General features: G+C 37.9%; 1 protein-coding gene across 1 annotated transcript; it reads left to right on the top strand.

Annotated features, from left to right (window-relative positions):
- Window positions 1-11347: 11347 nt before the first annotated feature.
- Window positions 11348-14515, top strand: LOC132166755 (receptor-like protein EIX2). The gene has a single exon (XM_059577630.2). It carries the CDS (start codon window positions 11402-11404, stop codon window positions 14513-14515), a length of 3114 nt encoding a protein of 1037 aa, XP_059433613.2. The 5' UTR covers window positions 11348-11401.
- Window positions 14516-18503: the final 3988 nt, after the last annotated feature.

Here is an 18503-nt window from a genome sequence, read left to right on the forward strand (position 1 = left end):
CATTCTTTTCCATTGTAAACGGATGAAGACGCGCCGGGGGCGCCGTTCTTGGTCGTATTTCGTGTTTTCTGGGTTTTTGTAGCTTGGAACTCGAATTCTTTTGTTAGTTTTTAATTTTAATGAAGTAATTTAGTTTCTTTATGATTTCTTTTGTCATGAGAGGCTAAATCTTCAACTAAGGTTGAAGATGAAGTCTCGCCATTGATTAGTTTTATATTTTTATGTTTTGTTCGTACGAATCCGACCTTAATGTAATGTATGTTCGTTTCAATTCAATTATGTGACAAAATTGTGTTTGATTGTGCCGAAGTTGGATACTCAATGTGTTTCATCCGACGGATACTTTGCATCTTTTGATTTGCTTTGGATATCCATTGTCTTTTGTGCAAAGCATGGATACATTGGATCTTTTGAACTAAATTGGATATCCATTGTCATTTGTAAAATGGATGGATTCATAGAATCTTTCAATAGGAACAATAGAACATGCATAGGTTTTAATTGTTTGTCGGAAGTATGAACAAACACATGAAAATGTATGCTTTAATATGGTGAGGTGGATTCTGAAAACCTTAGTACCCCTTTTATCTTTTAATAATTTCATTTTGTTTTAGTTTTTGTTTTCAATTTCAAATGCGCGACAATCTTCGGGACTAGTGGATTATTGTTGTTGTGTATCTAGCTGAAAAGTTGGCTATTCCTAGTGCAGATGTTCGTCATTTTCAATTTTTTGCTGCTCTCTTTTTGGATCTAATTTGGTTGTCCGGAATTTTGATGTTGCCATTAAAGGCAATTTTGCTGTTGCCGCAGCAGTTCTTAGTGACACTTCTGGGGAAATTTTATTGCTGCTACCTTGAAGCTCCATTCCTCAAATGCCCTTATGGGAGAAGCCATGGCTACTTTTCTTGCTACTCGGTTGGCTCGGTCTTCTGGTTTCGATGTTTTTGCTCTTGAAGGTGATGCTCTGCTGGTGATTTTAGCAGTGAATCAGCCTACTCTTTTTTCTTCTTGGCATTTTATTTCTGTTATTTCTGATATTTGTGTTGAACTTAACCCCTTTCGTAGCTGGTATGCTGCAAAAGTGTCCAGATGTGCCAATTTTTGTGCACATGCGTTAGCGAAATGGGCCGCTACCCATCTTGTTTTTGGTAGCATTTTCTTAGGTTCTCTCATTCTATCTTCCATCCGGATCCAAAGTGGGAAGGACCCTCCCTTGTAGTCCTCTTTCCCCTTTTTAATTAGAAAAAAAAAAAAAAAAAAAAAAAAAGAGGAGAAGTTAATGTGGTTTTTTAGGAGCCCAAGAGGGCTGACATAAGTGAGATCACATGACCACCATATTCTTTTGAAGGAAGGTGTTCAGTTTGTGTGTGTGAGACCATATAGATATCCTCACTACCAAAAAGGTGAAATCCTAGTTTCCGTCATCTTCCAAGACATCCATTTGCAACTACTGTCGCAAGCCTCATCAATCTATTATTAAGGCCCCGTTTGGTTTGCGGAATGGATATTCAATTAGGAAAATGAATATGTATTATTGGGAATAAAAGATGTTGGAATTGAATAATTATTTTAATTCTTTAGTTTGGTAACAACACACATGGTCTAACTGGAATTAAATCAAAATTACTAAAAACCCCCCACATTATTATTATTTTTTTCAATTCGTATTAGAAAATAAAAAAAAAAATAAAGAAACCTAAAAATGTTGGTGGTCGGCCACCCACAGAAGCGGCCGGGGGTGGTCGCACCACCCCTGGTGCCAGCCACCCCCAAAATCAACAAGGGTGGCTGAGGCCACTCTTGGAGTAGATATGGGGTGGTCCCGCGAGGCTTATGGTGGTGGTGCGACTACCCTCCTGACTCTTCTGTTGGTGGTTGGCCACCCACTTTAATTTCTATATTTTACTTTTTAAAATATATATATATATATATATATATATATGGGTGTTTGTGTAAAATGTATTACATTCCTCAATAAAAGGAATAACTATTCCTGTGTGTAAGGTATTAGTGATTCCCATTGGAATAACTATTCATAGGAATAGACCATTAGCAAACAAAAGAATGACTATTTCATAGGAATAACCATTCCATTCCAAGGGTCTATTTCGCAAACCAAACCGGCCCTAAATGCCATAAGCTACAACACAAAAATTAGTCACAAGCTCCTTTCCAACAGGCAGGCAACAAGAGTTGCTCAATCTTCTTCTTTTGTACCTATCTTCCACTAAGAATCAATCTCAGTCCTCTACTTTCATTACTGTTGATGTTGCGGCATTAATTCATCAAGTTCTGTCACATTCTGCTATTGCCATGTTTGTCATCTTAGGTAAAAGCTCATGGTTTATGAACTTTCCTTGTTGTAACCATATGACCCCTAATCCCCCTTTATTTTCGTAAAATTCTAATCTCTCTCACAATCCTCTCATTTACACTAATGATGTTTCTCGATTACCTGTCATTTGCACTGGTTGTATTTCTTCTCCTAATATATTTGTGGATAACACATATCTAGTTCCCTAGTTATCATTAAATCTTCTTCAGTTGGACAAATTCGTGATCTAGGTTTTGGAGCTAAAATTTTCTAACAAATGTGTTGATGTGCATGATCCATAGATGGGTAAGCTAATTGAGGCATGCCATAAGATTTGACGTCTTTTCGAGCTTTCTTTGTTACAGATTCCCTCTCATTTGTCTGCTTCAATCACTATGTTCACTGCCTCTTCTAGCTGTTGTCATTCTCCTTTGGGTTATGTCTCTTTACCATGTGTTCAACTTTTAGAATCTCATGGTCATCTAGGTTTCAATAGATTTAAAATCTTTTAATTGTGTTTCTTGTCATCTTGGAAAACAAACACATTTATCCTTTAATAAAAATAAGTTTTTTTCGTCCACACCTTTTGATTTGGTTCATTATAATATTTGAGGTCTTGCCCTAATTCCCACTAAGAGGTAGATCTCGTTATTTTGTAATCTTTATTGATGATTATTTGTGTTACACTTGGATATATCTGTTATAGCATTATTTCGAACTCAGTCATATTTATCAAAAAGTTTACAAAATGGTACAAACCTAATTTTCTCATACCATCAAAAAATTTTGTTTAGATAACGCTATGGAGTATAATGAGAAATATTTTCTCGATTTTTTTTTAAACAACGTGGGACTATCTGCCACCGTTCTTTTTCTTACACCTCTCAATAGAATGAATGTGCATAATGCAAACACTTTCACATTTTAGACATTGTAAGAGATCTTCTCATCTCTACCTCAATTCTTGAATGATTTTGGGATGAAGTTGCTCTATTTTTTTTTTTTTTACACGATTAATTGTGTTCCTTCAGTCGCTATTCACAACCAAACTCATTTTGAGTGTTTATATGGCATAATACCTAACTCCTTGTTTAGAGTCTTTGGTTGTGTTTGTTTTGTCACTTTTCTTCCACATGAACACACTAAACTCTTAGGAAGTATTAGAAACCTTTTTTGTGGCCTTAGGACCAGTCAAGGAAGCTGAGGAGAACTTTGGACCAAATGAGGTTCTACTTGGACCTCTGTAGTCGAACGCTTGCCCTAGGGGCCAAGTGCTTGCCCAGAGATGTTTTAGGAGAAACATCATCTCAGCCTGACGTTTTCTATCCCATATTTTATGTCTTAGGTTCGTTCCAGTGTGAACTTAGGACTAAAGTTAGGTTTTCCACAATTTTGGAGAATCAGAACCATTTTGAGGAGTTTTCAGAGGACTTGTAATTCTGGGTGAGTACTAACTCACATAATACTTGCCATTTCTTTTCCCGCATTGCATGACTATTTTGTATATCAAAAATGCATATTTACAACTCTCATGAAATACATTTTGTTGAATCATGAACTCTATCATTTGTGAAAATGTGCTACTTAACAAGATAATGATGATGAGACTTGTAAAAGCATGCATGTAAAATACGGAAAAGACTAATTGCATCGTATGACATAGTACACCGGTACGTGTGGGGTAACGGCCATGGGCTTACTATACATGTTAACTTTATGGTTAAATGTGTGTGTTGTTATATGGGCCTTGGATCCAATGGTTGTTTTGTGAACGGCGCAGTCTTAACAGGCAGTCACTATAGGATGTACATCATTAGTAACATGGGCCACCTGAGGTCAGACTTGGTCGGGCTGCTAGTATTATGGATAGTAGCGTACAATGGTTGGGGCACAGGCATTGTATCACAGGTCCCTTCGGGCAGTGCCAACCTTACTAAGAAGGGGTAATATCTTGGGTAGACCATACAGTTGAACTATCACTGATTTTCATGATTATAGCATGTACTATATCTATATTACATTCATGGATAACTGTCATACCTAAAAAATGTTGCATACTTTACCAAACGGAGTTCATCACTAAATGGCGTGGGTATTGTAGACATTATTACTCACAAAGTCTTTGGACTTACCCACTTTATTTTTCCCCTCCATTATGTATAATTTGTGCGGTCTAGCTTGCATAGAAGATGATGGATTTGGAAAAAATAATGGTGGTGGCCTAGGACTTGATCCAAGTCATTTTTGAGGACATGGACCCAGTTTGGCTTAAGTCTTGCCTAGGACTTGATCCAAGTCATTTTTGAGGACATGGACCCAGTTTGGCTTAAGTCCTTGTAGGATGATGGAGGAACCATATGGGCGGAGATGATTGAGATTTTCATCATGTTAGCTTTACTTAAAATTAGGCGTTAATCTACTATCTTATGTTCAGACAATTATCCTATGGTTTGTAACCTATATTTTGATGATCGAAATACCTATAGTAGTATTTCGTTATTGATTTCTTATTTCCTATAGTTAAAGTCCTCCGCTGTATTCTCTCGTTTAGGAGAGGTTAAGATCCCTGAATCTTGTCCCGAATCATGGGGCCAATTACCAGTTAATTCATTTTCAAGGGGTGTTACAAAGGATGTGAGAGTACAAGAAATTTTTGGAAGCTCAACTTTGAAGTCTAAGTCTTCATGCCACTCACCATGAACACGTTGTTCCCGAACCATAATAGGCTTATGATACAGGTTCTCGAAATTGATTCTGAATTGCGACCGTCAATATTGGAATACATCTCCAAGTTTTGCACCACTAGACTTTGGGTTAACTGTGCAACCTACCTTTGCAAATTTTCAATCATCACGTCTTGTACACTGCCCTCATGGTCAGGGACTTCCTCATTCGGAACCTGTAGTACCCCGAAATTTATACTCTAAAATAAAGATGATGTATCAAGGATAAGGAGGATTTGTAATTTTATTAAGATTTATATGGAATTAGGTAAATAGACTTAATGTGAAAGATGATAGAAATTGCTAGTTAGAAATATAGTGAGTTATTGAAAGAAAAGTCACATTGTTTTGGACGCAAAAAATTCAATGAGTGACCTTAAATAAAACAATTTTTGAAAGAAAAATAAAAGGAAGTGCTTACTTATTTCATAATTAACCTGCTATTCTTGCTTTATTTATTAATTATGTTTTTCTGCATAAATTATTGTTGTGCATAACAGAGATTATGACATAAAAATATGCATAGCATGTTTTATAGCATTTGGTGTTATGGCTACTTACTAAGTTGTTGAACTCACCCATTTTTCCTAGAAATTTTTCAGATGACTTTATATATCATAGTATTGAGGTCAGGGGTACCGGTGGGCCTCCTAGTATATAAAGACTTGATCATCTGGCCCAATGACTGGGACACTTGGACTTATTGCTTTCTGGTCTAGCAGGAGCAGTAGCAACAACAGTAGTAGTAGTAGTGCCTCAGACGCCATTATAAACTAGATCACTTGGGACAAGCATAGATTGTGCAGCTTTTGTTTATATAGACTGTACAACTTTTGTTCTTTTGTATACCATACAGTCCATAGAAGGACACTGACACCGGGAAAGGATATGACCTTCCTATATTAGTTTACTTTTGTTTTAGTAACTTTATTGCTTATGAAGTTTTGAATACTAGCATATTATAAGTTTGTGATTTCATAATAATGGGAGTTTTTAGTAATCTGGTGATGTTATGTTTCTGTGGTGAACATAAGGTAGGAGTAATGAATTTTTAATAAGAATATGTTACAATTGCTTCCAGCCACTCTACCTCTAGAACTTGGGGCATTTCAGAACCTATCCATGTCGACCATGACCACCAGTGATGAAAAACTAATGAAAAAAAATTCATCCCAAGAAAACACTAAGCTCTAATACCAATTGACGCCAAACATAACTAAGATTGTTCTGATAGCGTATAATAACAGCATAAACTAAGAATTGAAGATTAAGAATGCGGTGTTAGAGATTGCAATTAAAAAGCTTCGGCTAAAGACTGGTCGCCATCCAAAACCATACAAATTTGAAAAAAGGGAGTCAGGTAATAGTAGATAGGAGGTGTTTGGTTTTTTCAATTGGTAGAAAATATTTTGATAATGCATGGTGCGATGTAGTGTCTATGGATACATGTCATTTGTTATTAGGCCGGCCTTGGCATTATGATCGAAGTGTTATCTTTGATGGGCGACGAAATACCTATACCTTGAGCATCAAGGGAAAGAAGGTGGTGTTAGCACCTCAATGAGAATGAGTCATTCGTGCACCAGTGATTGAAAAGGGCACTAATCTCCTATCAATGTCTCGATTCCAAGAGGAAGCAGAAGAATAGGGGGTTGTATACGCCTTGATGCCATGCGAAGAAGGTACTAGCGTAGATGATGAAATGTTAGTAGAGTTACAAGAGGCGCTTACAAAGTTTGCTGCTTTGATACCAATTGACACTGGGCATAACTAAAATTGTTCTGACAGTGTATAATAGCAGCATAAACTAAGAATTGAATATTGAAAAGAGAATTCAAGAAGAGAAAAAAATAACAAATAGGGAAGAGAAAGTCCCTAATTGGCTCAAACAAGCAAATAAAGAAATAACTCTAAAAGACTTAAAATTTAATTGATAATATATATTGAATTGAAAAATAACAAAAACTAGATGCCTTTATATAGGCAAAGTACCTCCTAATGTAACAACGAAAAGGAAAACCAAACCTAATTGAAAAGGAAAACCAAATCCTAATACTAATAGAAAAGAAAAAAACTAATCCTAATAGAAAATGGAAAACAAAAATTCTAATGGAAAAGGGAAAACCTAATCCTTATTCAAAAGGAAAATTAAAACACTCATTCATAATTAAAAATAACAATTTTGTCAATTTTCTCTTGCATCACATCTTCACGAAATCTTATCCATTGGGACAACTCAGTGATCTTATTTCTAACATAAAGTTGGATTCACCATCGAGAGTTTGAGGGGGATGTTAGTATAGTCTATATCATACGTTACTGTATTACAATATTTGTGATAGGATATTTCCATAATATTCTCAACGTATTAAGAAATTATTCTCCGCATAGTATTGCAATATTTGCTATCATATTAGCTATCGTAAATATGATAGAAATATTTTGTGATTATGTTTTTTTTTTTTTTTTAATTGTCCACCCAAGGGGATTGTGATTATGTAGTTACTATATTGTACAATTTCTACAAATAAAAAATGCAAGTTTTTTAGTGCATTCTATTTTCTTTAGCATGTCTTCTTCTTCATATCTAAATATTTTTAATTTCATTAATTAATGGTAACTTGAAAAAAGATGGTGGTGGTGCAACAATGACTATTAATATTGGAAGTGTTGTGTTTTCGCAGCTATTTTTGTGTTTTACTGTCTTTTTTGTGTTGTTTGGGTTACTGTATCCCAACTCTTTTGTGGATTGATCTGATAGTAGAGACTTTTGTAGCCAGTGTCTGCTCTTAGTCAATGAATCCCATTCAGTTCTAGCAATACTTCCCCTGCAACAACCAATTGTCTTTACCTCGTATGGCTTCTAACCGAGCCCTTTTGCCTTTGTCTACCGCTTCTTGCGGCCCTTAGCAAGGCCTAGATTCTTTTTGGTTTCATTTCCTATGGTTGTTTTTATCTCTGTATTGTCTTTTCCATTTGAGTGTTGTTGTTGGGAGCCCACGTCCCCCACCCCGTTTGGGTTTTTTTTTTTTTTCCTTAACCCTCTTCCCATTGTTGAATATAAAAAATAAAAAAGAAAAAAGAAAAAACTATAACTAAACAAAAAGAAAAACATAAATGAATTGAAAAAGCATTTTGAGAAGAAATACGTCCTTATGTTCTCCTTCTTGTCATGCATATAAAAGGATTACATAATTTTTTTTGGAAGTCAGTAGAGGCATGATAAAGTTCAAATAAATCATTTACCCGAATTAGAATTCTCTGTAGTTGATTTGAACATGAGAATATTTAGTTAGTTATATGAGAAAAATATAAGAAGCCCTCCAAACTAACAGTTATTTGCGATAGAGCCTCACAATGTTCAAATGGTACTAAAGTAGCCCATCAAACTACCAAAATGTATCAAAAACGCCACTTATATTTTTTTTTTTACCCCTATTCTTTTAAATAATTAAATAATAAAAAAAAATTAAAAAGAAAAAGAAAAAACCAATGGCCGAATAAATACAAAAAGAAATGTTTTTTTTGGAATAAATAAATAATTAGTCATTGTATTTAATCTAAATTACAAATCGCTTAATATCATATTTTCATAAAATCAAAGATTTGTGAGATATTAAAAAAAATACAATTTAGTCCTGGAGTCAAATTCCTTTAAAAAATGTGACGAATTCGGTTAAATGTGACGTCAACGCCAATAAAAAGGGTGACACGTGTCATTTTTAATATATATATATATATATATATATTAAAGGAAAGCCGCCCCTTTTCCTTTTTTCTTTTTTTCTTTTTTTTTAAAAAAAAAAAATCAATTTTTAGTTTTTTATTTTAGTTTTTAAAAGAATAAGGGTATTATTGGAATATAAAAAAATGTGGTTTTTTTTTTTTTCACACATTTTGGTAGTTTGATGGGTGAGTTTAGCACATTTTGAACATCGTGTGACTCTTTTAAAAACAACTATTAGTTGGAGAAGCTTTTTCCCTAATTATATTTGAGGGATATTTTTATCATTTCAAAAAATAAAATAATAAAAATATCCATCAAATATAACTAATTAAATGTTCCCACGTTCATTTAGGTTCGGTTCACCCACATAGTTGATTAGAGCTTCATTGGAAATAGAAATAAATTTTGTTTTTAAGATATTATAATCTACGTCATTGAGGTTCTACTTGACATTATTATTGGGTATAAATTGATAAAAATTGACATTAAATGTAGGAAATCATCCAAATTTGATGTATTGGGTATGAGCATTCTTTCCAATTTGGCGAGTGCGCGCCAACCTTCCCATTCGCGGCCCCATATTTGACTCTTCCCCAAAACAACGAGGTATCGCTCCAAAATGCTACTTCTACAACGTCGAAGGACCGCTCCCACTTTGCGCCAGTCCAAGTCTACGCCCATCTCTCTCTCTCCTGTATTAATGGATGACAATTTGTATTTGTGTTTCGTTGTGTCGATGCATGTATGTAAAATTATATTGGTTAATTTTAATTTGATTAAGTTAATTAAATGTATTAAGCTTTTTAATTTTAGCTCTCTAATTTTGTATCGAGTTCATATCAGATTCGTAGGTCATGACAAAAATTACTTGTTATTATGTCGCGTGTCGAGTTCAGATCATGTCAAAATATGAATATAAGACTATATAGGTGAACTATAACCCAACATATTTAATTAAATTAGTTAGACTTTTCAATCTTAATTATTTAATTTTATATTAAATTTGTACCGAATTTACGGATCGTTTTAAAAATTGATAGTTATATATATATTAGTCCAACATTCTTTTAGCATAGCATACTCAGCGGATATGGTATCTCAATTTACCCTTAAATTTTTATTTATTTTTTAATTAAGATTAATATAAAGATGGATTAAGCATCCCATATCAATTGGAAAATATAAAATATCATTTATCAAAACTTCTAACGTATGAACGACTCACTTAAAAAAAAAAACGGAAAAAGAAAAAAAGAGAATAAGTAGTGGTACTTCCGTCATTTTCACTGGCCCGCCGTGAGGCTTAAATCCAGGGATTGGTCTCATCTACAATACAATTTATTTCAACCTAATTTTTGTGGAAAAGTAGTTGATGATGATCTATTGGTTTATGCGATGATATTTGCTTCAAAATTATGAAGCTTCCTTGTAATTGTAACCCCTGACTTAAAGAGTGCGACACCAACTAATAAATCAACTTGAAATATTGCATGCTGTTTGGTCTTTTTCCACCGAGTCTAGAATTTGTTCTTGAATTGGTATTGCATTTATTATGTGGGCTTTGTTGTCGGAGTGCCCACTCCTTCTGGTTGTTTTATCCATAAACCCAATTTCCCTTATTTTATTCCAAAAAATCAACTTGAAACAAGGGTCTCATGAGTTTATGAGTCATATATATAATATAATCTTTATCTTAATGATTAAAAGTTATTTATATCTCTATAGTCGCTTTATCAGAGTACATTGACTTTGGAATGCATTACCACCATGCACCCAATTATTTTATTTATTTAATTTCCGCAACTACATAATTGTTTCAACCGTGGCTCCCTCCTATATATATGCCAAGTTGCCAACTTCTAAATTTAGTCAATATGAATTTTTATCCATTTAATAATTGTTTGAATAGTAAAAACTTTGACGTATCAATTGGGCACTCATTGATTTTTCTTTTCCACCTTCCTTTTAATCCCATATATATATATATATATACAACTTCAATTCTAGAGAACTACCCAAAAAAAAAATACCCTTCAATTCTAGAGGGATTGACAAGACTCATCTTTGACTTTTTGGTTCATTAAATTTCAACCCAACTTTTGCCTTCTTTTTTCCATATAACTCCAAAGCTTCTATCATCAAGCGGTTCCCTTCTTCTGTGTATCCTTCCAGAGACGAGAATCGACGTTTTGGCATCCTATGGCTGCCATAATTGACCTTCACCTGCCCATCAACTAGCCTCAACCGGTAAACCCACTTGAACTAAATGGTTTAACCTTTGGATACCATAAACACACAACAATTTCCTTCCAATTTAGTCATGCACCCTCAACTAATACCACTCACCCTTCAACTTGTTTATCGCAAATACAAAATCATGCAGGCTGATATAATGAGAAGTTGAATGTGCATACATTCTATATATATATATATATATATATATATATATATATAGAAAATAGAAAGTGGATATAGTGTTAACACTGCGCATCAGCAGACATTTTGATTGCGTTTCAAGCAAGGATAAAAAATATTTATATTTTATAGCAACCAACTTCCAAAATCAGTTGACCGACTTGCAGACTCAAAATCGTGTTAATTAAGCCACTCCCATCATAATCATGGGATAAATATACAATGATTCAGCCATTAATGACAGCAACTTTGAACATGGGGCGCTACTACTCCTCCTATACTGTTCTTGCCGCTGTAATTCCTTTTCTTCTACAAATCTCAAACTTCTGCTGCTGTGCAACCTGCATAGAAGCAGAAAGATTGGCGCTTCTGCAGTTCAAAGACAGCCTTTCCGGCAACCTCAATCGGCTCGCTTCGTGGACGGGCAATGACTGCTGCAAATGGGAAGGAGTTAGCTGCAACAACAGCACTGGAAATGTTGTCATGCTTGACCTCCAAAACTCTGTCTATCCAGATTTGTTTGGATACATCCTTGAAGTTTCCGACCAGTTGAAAGCCAACGCTGTCGACCCTTCTTTGCTGGAGTTGAAATATTTGGAGCACCTGGATTTGAGCTGGAACGATTTCATGGGAAGCCAAATTCCCACTTTCTTTGGCTCAATGCAAAGACTGAGATATCTTAATCTTTCGAATGCGCGGTTTAACGGGGTTGTTCCTGATGAACTTGGTGATCTGTCTGGGCTGCATGCTCTTGATCTTAGCAGTGGTGCAAGCGAATACGAGTTTCAGCTATCTGCCAGCAACCTCCAATGGCTTTCCCGTCTTCCATCTCTGGAAATCCTTGACATGAGCTGGATGAACCTCCAGAACGCCTCTGACATTGTTCAGGTACTCAACAAGCTTACCCTTTTGGCTGATTTACGTTTGTCATCGTGTGGACTTGGTGATGGTGATCATCATGTTAATATGTTCCACGATTATGTCAATTCCACGCTTCTTCAACACTTTGACATTAGTGTAAACGCACTGCAAGGTCCTATTCCTGATAATATCAAGCACATGCGTGCGCTGAAAGTCCTTGATCTTTCAGCCAATGTCTTTGGTTTTACAATTCCTCCTTGGTTGACTAGCCTGGAAAGACTTGTGCATCTCAATCTTGGCAATAATAATTTGACAGGCGAAATTCCAAATGGTTTGGGGAATCTCAGTTCTCTTGTAGTCCTAGACCTGTCGTTTAATTCATTAGAGGGAGGCATACCAAGTTCTTTGTGGAATCTTTGTAGCTTGGAAGTGTTAGATTTAACCATGAACAGATTAAACGAAACAATAGCAGAGCCTTCTAAAGATGCATCTGGGTGCATAGGGAGCAGTCTAGAGAAACTGAGTTTGAGATGGAACAGAGTTAGAAGTCCTTTGCCTGATTGGTTTTCACAATTTTCGAACCTAAAAATCCTTGATCTTGCCAACAACTCATTCTTTGGTCCCATTCCAGAATCATATGGGGCATTGACAAAGTTGAGAATGTTGGATTTTTCTCGTAATCATCTCAATGGAACAGTTCCAGAATCATTTGGGCAACTTTCGCTGCTTGAGAAATTACTCATGAACACCAATTTCTTGCAAGGAACCATGACAGAAGCCCACCTTGCCAACCTCTCAAGATTAGAAGAATTTGACATTGGTGTCAACTCTTTGGCTTTGAGAATAAAATCAGACTGGTTGCCCCCATTTCAAGTCAATTACATAAACATGAGATCTTGCAATATTGGGCCTCAATTTCCACCTTGGCTCCGGATGCAGAAAAGAGTCATTACCTTGTATCTCTCCAACACAAGCATCGCAGATGTTCTGCCGCAGTGGCTTCCAAACCTCAACTTTTCCTATTTGGACCTATCCTTAAACCAGATCAGGGGCAAACTGCCAACATTTTCCAAACCAGATTCTTTCTACATGAATCTGTACTTGAGCTCCAACAAATTTGAAGGCCCCTTGCCAACTTTTCCTTCTATTCTAAATAGGTTGGATCTCACTAACAACTTAATTTCTGGTCGAATTCCAGAAGATATTGGCACCATGACGCCCACACTGGACAACTTCCTTCTCTCTGGCAATCAAATAACCGGTTCTATCCCAGACTCATTGTGCAGAGTAAATACCCTGCGAGTTCTTGATCTCTCCAAAAACATGCTATCTGGCGACATCCCAGATTGTTGGAGCGATTTCCAGATCTTGGTTGTTCTAGACTTTTCAGCCAACAAGCTTTCTGGGGTCATCCCAGCCTCAATTGGAAATGCAACATCACTGCAGTCTTTGCATTTGAACAACAACAGTCTTCATGGAGAGCTGCCGTCGCCCCTACGCAATTGTACAAGCATGGTTATTTTCGATGGTGGTGAAAATCGATTATCTGGAAATATTCCCAGATGGATTGGAGAGAGCATGTCGGGCCTTGAAATTCTTCGCCTGCGATCAAATAAGTTTGATGGGACAATTCCTTTAGAAATATGTCACCTTATTGAGCTTCGGGTGCTTGACCTCGCAGACAACAATCTACTAGGAACAATCCCTCTCTGTTTTGGCAATTTGGGGGGCATGACTTCTGGGTATGCAGCAATGAGTGACATTGGTCTGTATAAATGGTCAACTACTTATGGCGAAAACATGGTTCAGTTCATGAAAGGGAAACAGCTCGAGTACACCAAGACGCTCAAATACCTAATCAACATGGATCTTTCCCATAATAAACTGGTCGGAACCATCCCGGAGGAGTTAACAAACCTGACAGTACTACACGGATTGAACTTGTCCGACAACCATTTGACAGGGAGAATCCCTGACATGATTGGCAACATAAGGTCATTGGAGTCCCTGGACTTTTCAAGAAACCAGCTCTCTGGAACAATTCCACAAACAATCTCTGCGCTCACTTCTCTAAGCCATTTGAACATGTCCTACAACAACCTGTCAGGACAAATTCCATCAGGCTATCAGCTGCAGACCTTTGATCCTTCCAGTTACTTTGGCAACCCTCAACTCTGTGGCTTTCCGCTACCCAAGTGTGCGAGCCCCGACCCGCCGCCGCCGCCTGAAGCTGGCAATGAAGGAGCGGGAAACGAATCCAAAATAGAATGGCTTTACATCTGTATGTCTGCAGGGTACGTGAGTGGATTATGGGGAGTTCTTGGTGTGATGATGTTGAAGAAGAAATGGAGGGAAGCTTATTTCAGCTTCGTGGATAATGTGAAGGAGAGGACAATTTCAGTCTTCAAAGAGAAGGTGGCTACGCCAAATAGAACCTCCAGGACTAGGCGCAACCCCATGGAATGGAGCTGGTAACCAATTTCTTTCTTCTCTGTGGATGATAATTTCTTACAAAGGCATGCTGCACATATATAGAGCTCTATATATATTATTATTATTTTTTTTCCATTTCTATATGTAGGTGAACAACTGAACATTGAGGAATGGAGATACGAGGTGAAGTAAAGACTGTTTTTCATGGAGGGTATCAAACATCAATGTAGTAGCTAATGTAGTGTGTGCCAAAATTCTAAATAAACATGTTAAAGAATATTATGTTAGGGTTATTTACTTGTTAGTTATTTCCTTAGGTATTATTAGTCTATTAGGTTTACATTTCCTTAGTCTACTAAGTTTACCTTTCCTTAATCTATTAGGTTACTTGCCTCTCTATAAATAGAGGTCTCTGTATTCATTATCATTAGATTAGATAAGAAGACTCAATACAATGTAGTACTTAGTGTGTTTCCGCTTTCCCTTATGCTTTTGCTCTCTATATCTCTCCATTATTTTAACATGCTATCAAAACATTCTAATATGGTATCAGAGCCGCCTTTTGTGGCCTTCAATAAACGTCTTTAACGTTTTTCGGCTCTCCCTTCGGCGACCTCCCAATTCCGGTCGTCAGTGCGCCGCCAAACGGTTTTCCGCTTACAATCTGGCACTCCCTCCGGCGACCTCCCAAATCAGGTCATCGGTGCGCCGCCAAGTGGTTTTTTTTTGCTGAAAATCTCTTCCACTCCTTTAGATCTACAGATCTATGGAAGATCTGCCGCCATCAGCCCTCCGAGCTCCTTCACGCTCCTCCAGCAGTTTCTGCCTAAGCCAATCGCCCCGCCACCATGACTCCTCTTGGCGAAATAACCACCAAAAGTGGTGTCTCGGCCCCAGAACGGTGGATCTACGCAATCTTAGCCTATTCCAGCATTGCACGCGCCTCCACGCTCCGCCCTCAGAAACTGCCATCTCTCCAACGCGCCTCCACGTGTGGCTGCCGCTCCTCCACCCATGTCGGATCTTCGTGGTTCTTGCTCCGTTCGATAGATCTATCCCCGGTGATCCCAAATCCATCGAGATCGCCGCCATTGGAGTATCAATGCGCCTCCACGCTCCAGCAAGGGCTTCTGCGCCTGGGCTTCACACGTCCACGCGCCAGTCTACCCTCCTGGCGTGTGAGGCACACGCGCCTCACGCGGCCGCCAGCCTGGGGCGTGCATCACACACGCCAGTACTTCTGCTCTCTCCTCAGCAGCCATGTGTCCTCCAAAGGTGCCGCCACGTCAGCCCCTGTTCCTCTGCCACATGTCAGCTTCGAGAGAGAAAAAAAAAATCAATATGATTCGGATCCAACCATTTTCGACCCGATCCAAAATTGGTTCCAACCGGGTCATCAGGCTAAAATCAGATCTCCACAACCCCGTCCAATACCGGTTCCTAAACTGGGTCACCGGGTCAAGCTCTCTTCAACCCGATTCAAACCGGTTCCAACCGGGTCATCGAGCTCAAATCGGATCTCCCCAACCCGGTCTAATACCGGTTCCTAAACTGGGTCACCAGGTCAAGCTCTCCAAACCAATCCAAATTTGTTAACCCGATCCATCGGATTAGACCCGATTCACATAATTTTTGGGTCAAGCATTTTAATGGTCCATGGGTTTTCTTGCAAAAATATTGGCCCTTTTAACTGGCCCAATTTCTTCAAGGCTTTAAGCCCAAATTTTGGAATGGATCCAAGGCTTCAGCCCATCCAGCAGCCACCCTCAGCCACAAGCTGCCGCTGCCAGCCACCGTGCAATGCCTTCGACCTCCCAACTCCGACCTCCTCCGGTGAGTTTTCCGGCGGACCTAAAAAAAAAATCCCTTTCTTTTTCCCAAACCTTGAGTTTGAGGGGGGATATTGGAGTATTTGAGAAATCACCCTGATCCAAGATTTTCAACCCAACTGGTTAGAACCGGGTTCTACCGCCGCCAGCCTCTGTGCACCGCCTTCGGCCGTCCAACTCCGGCCGTCACTCTGGCAACTCTTTCGGCACAAGCAGCTTTTTCAACAAATTCATTTTTCTTTCCATTTTCTTTTACCCTACACATTGAGTTTGAGGGGGGATGCTAAGAATATTCTGTTAGGGTTATTTACTTGTTATTTACTTTTTTAGGTATTATTAGTCTACTAGGTTTACATTTTCTTAGTCTATTAGGTTTTCTTTTCCTTAGTCTATTAGGTTACTTGCCTCTCTATAAATAGAGGCCTATGTATTCATTATCATTAGATTAGATAAGAAGACTCAATACAATGTAGTCCTTAGTATGTTTCCGCTTTCCCTTATGCTTCCGCTCTTTATTCTCTCCATTATTCTAACATGCTATCAAAGCATTCTAACAAAACAAAAACGAGTGTTTTTTTTTTTTGGTAGATAAGTTAGTTCTATTATATATGTATACAACAAAACTCAAAACAAGTATCAGGATTTCATATATTGATTGTGATGTTAGCTTTCCTCTCCAGCTCGGGGGAGCAGCTACAACAGGGAAAATAAGGGGAGGGATAGGAAGGATTAGGATCCCAGCTATTCCTTCAAAATTGCTAGCCAATTTTTTTGTCAATTTCAACCATCGAATTCCATTCAACCGTATAAATATCGCCATGTGTCCCACTCAAAAGAAAATAATAAAATATTATTTATATTTTAAAAAATAAATATAAAATAAAATAATTAAAAATTAAAAAATTAATTTAATAATATGGGCTGGCCTAGCCACGCAATTTTCCCCAAAGGGAGTGGCCGGCCACCCCCAACCAGCCCTTGGGGGTGACCGGCGCCACCCCCTAAGGCCCTAGGGGGTGGTTTGGCCACCTCCTAGGGCCAAACCCAAAACACAGTTCTTTTTTTGGGTTTGGCCCTAAGGGGTGGCTGAACCACCCCCTAGGGGCCATGGGGGTGGTCGGCACGACCCCTATGGCCAGCGCCACCCCCAAAGACCGGTTGGGGGTGGCCGGTGCCACCCCCATGGCTGCAATTGGGTCGTCGTCACCCCCTATGGGGAAAATGGGGTGGCCAGCAACCCCATATTATTAATTAATTTTTTAATTTGTAATTATTTTATTTTATATATATATTTTAAGATATAAATAATATTTTATTATTTTCTTTTGAGTGGGACACATGGCAATATTTAGACGGTTGGATGGAATTCCATGGCTGAGATTGACAAAAAAATCTGTTGGCAGTTTTGAAGGAATAGCCGGGGATCCTGATTCGTGATTGGAGAAGATTGTTTGCCAAACATGGCCAATATTATCTCTCTTAGGCGGTTAGGCCTATTAACATACAGGCAGCCCGTTCTGCATAAAGTTACATGTGGAGATTATACTATTAAGAGAGCCCCATGGGTCAGGACCATTTGTAAAAGGGCTGTTTTACATCCTCAAATCTCCATTTGATACATCACCATTTTCAAGAAAATTGCAAAAAATTAAAGTGAAAACAAAAACAGCAAATCATAGTGAAAAACAAAAAGACCAAAAACCCCTCAACCCAGCTGCTAGCCGGACCCACGACGCCGTGGGTTTGGCGTGACCTACCTCAAACCATCGTGACTCAGATCACAACACAATTCTAATACCTCACAACCCGATTCTAATGCCTTAAAACCCGTTTTTTGATTCAAAACTAAAATTTAGAGGTAGAAAGTGAATCCTTTAGGGATTTTATCACCCTAAAGGCCGGAAAAATTGACTCTGGCGCCGAAGAAGTGTCAGAGAAAGTGACTCTAGACCCGCCCCACGGGTTTGGAGTGACCCGCCCTTTTGAGCTCAAAATATAGTGTGTGTAGGTGTATGATATTTTTGTGGATTTGTTTTGTGTTTGCTTAGGTGTCAGTTTGTGAGTGGGGGCTGTAAAAGGTGTCTTTTGCAGATGGTCTGGATTCAAGGTTTATTCTACTATTAAATATATCTCACATATTTAATAGCATAATCTTAAAAAAAAAACAATCGACTAAAAATGTATAAGAGAATGACATTGAT

This window comes from Corylus avellana, chromosome 11, assembly GCF_965113065.1.
Source record: "Corylus avellana chromosome 11, dhCorAvel1.hap1.2, whole genome shotgun sequence".
Taxonomy (NCBI): Eukaryota; Viridiplantae; Streptophyta; class Magnoliopsida; order Fagales; family Betulaceae; genus Corylus; species Corylus avellana.

Coding starts and splice junctions, on each gene's coding strand:
- LOC132166755 (XM_059577630.2), top strand. CDS start 11,402: ATGATTCAGCCATTAATGACAGCAACTTTGAACATGGGGCGCTACTAC.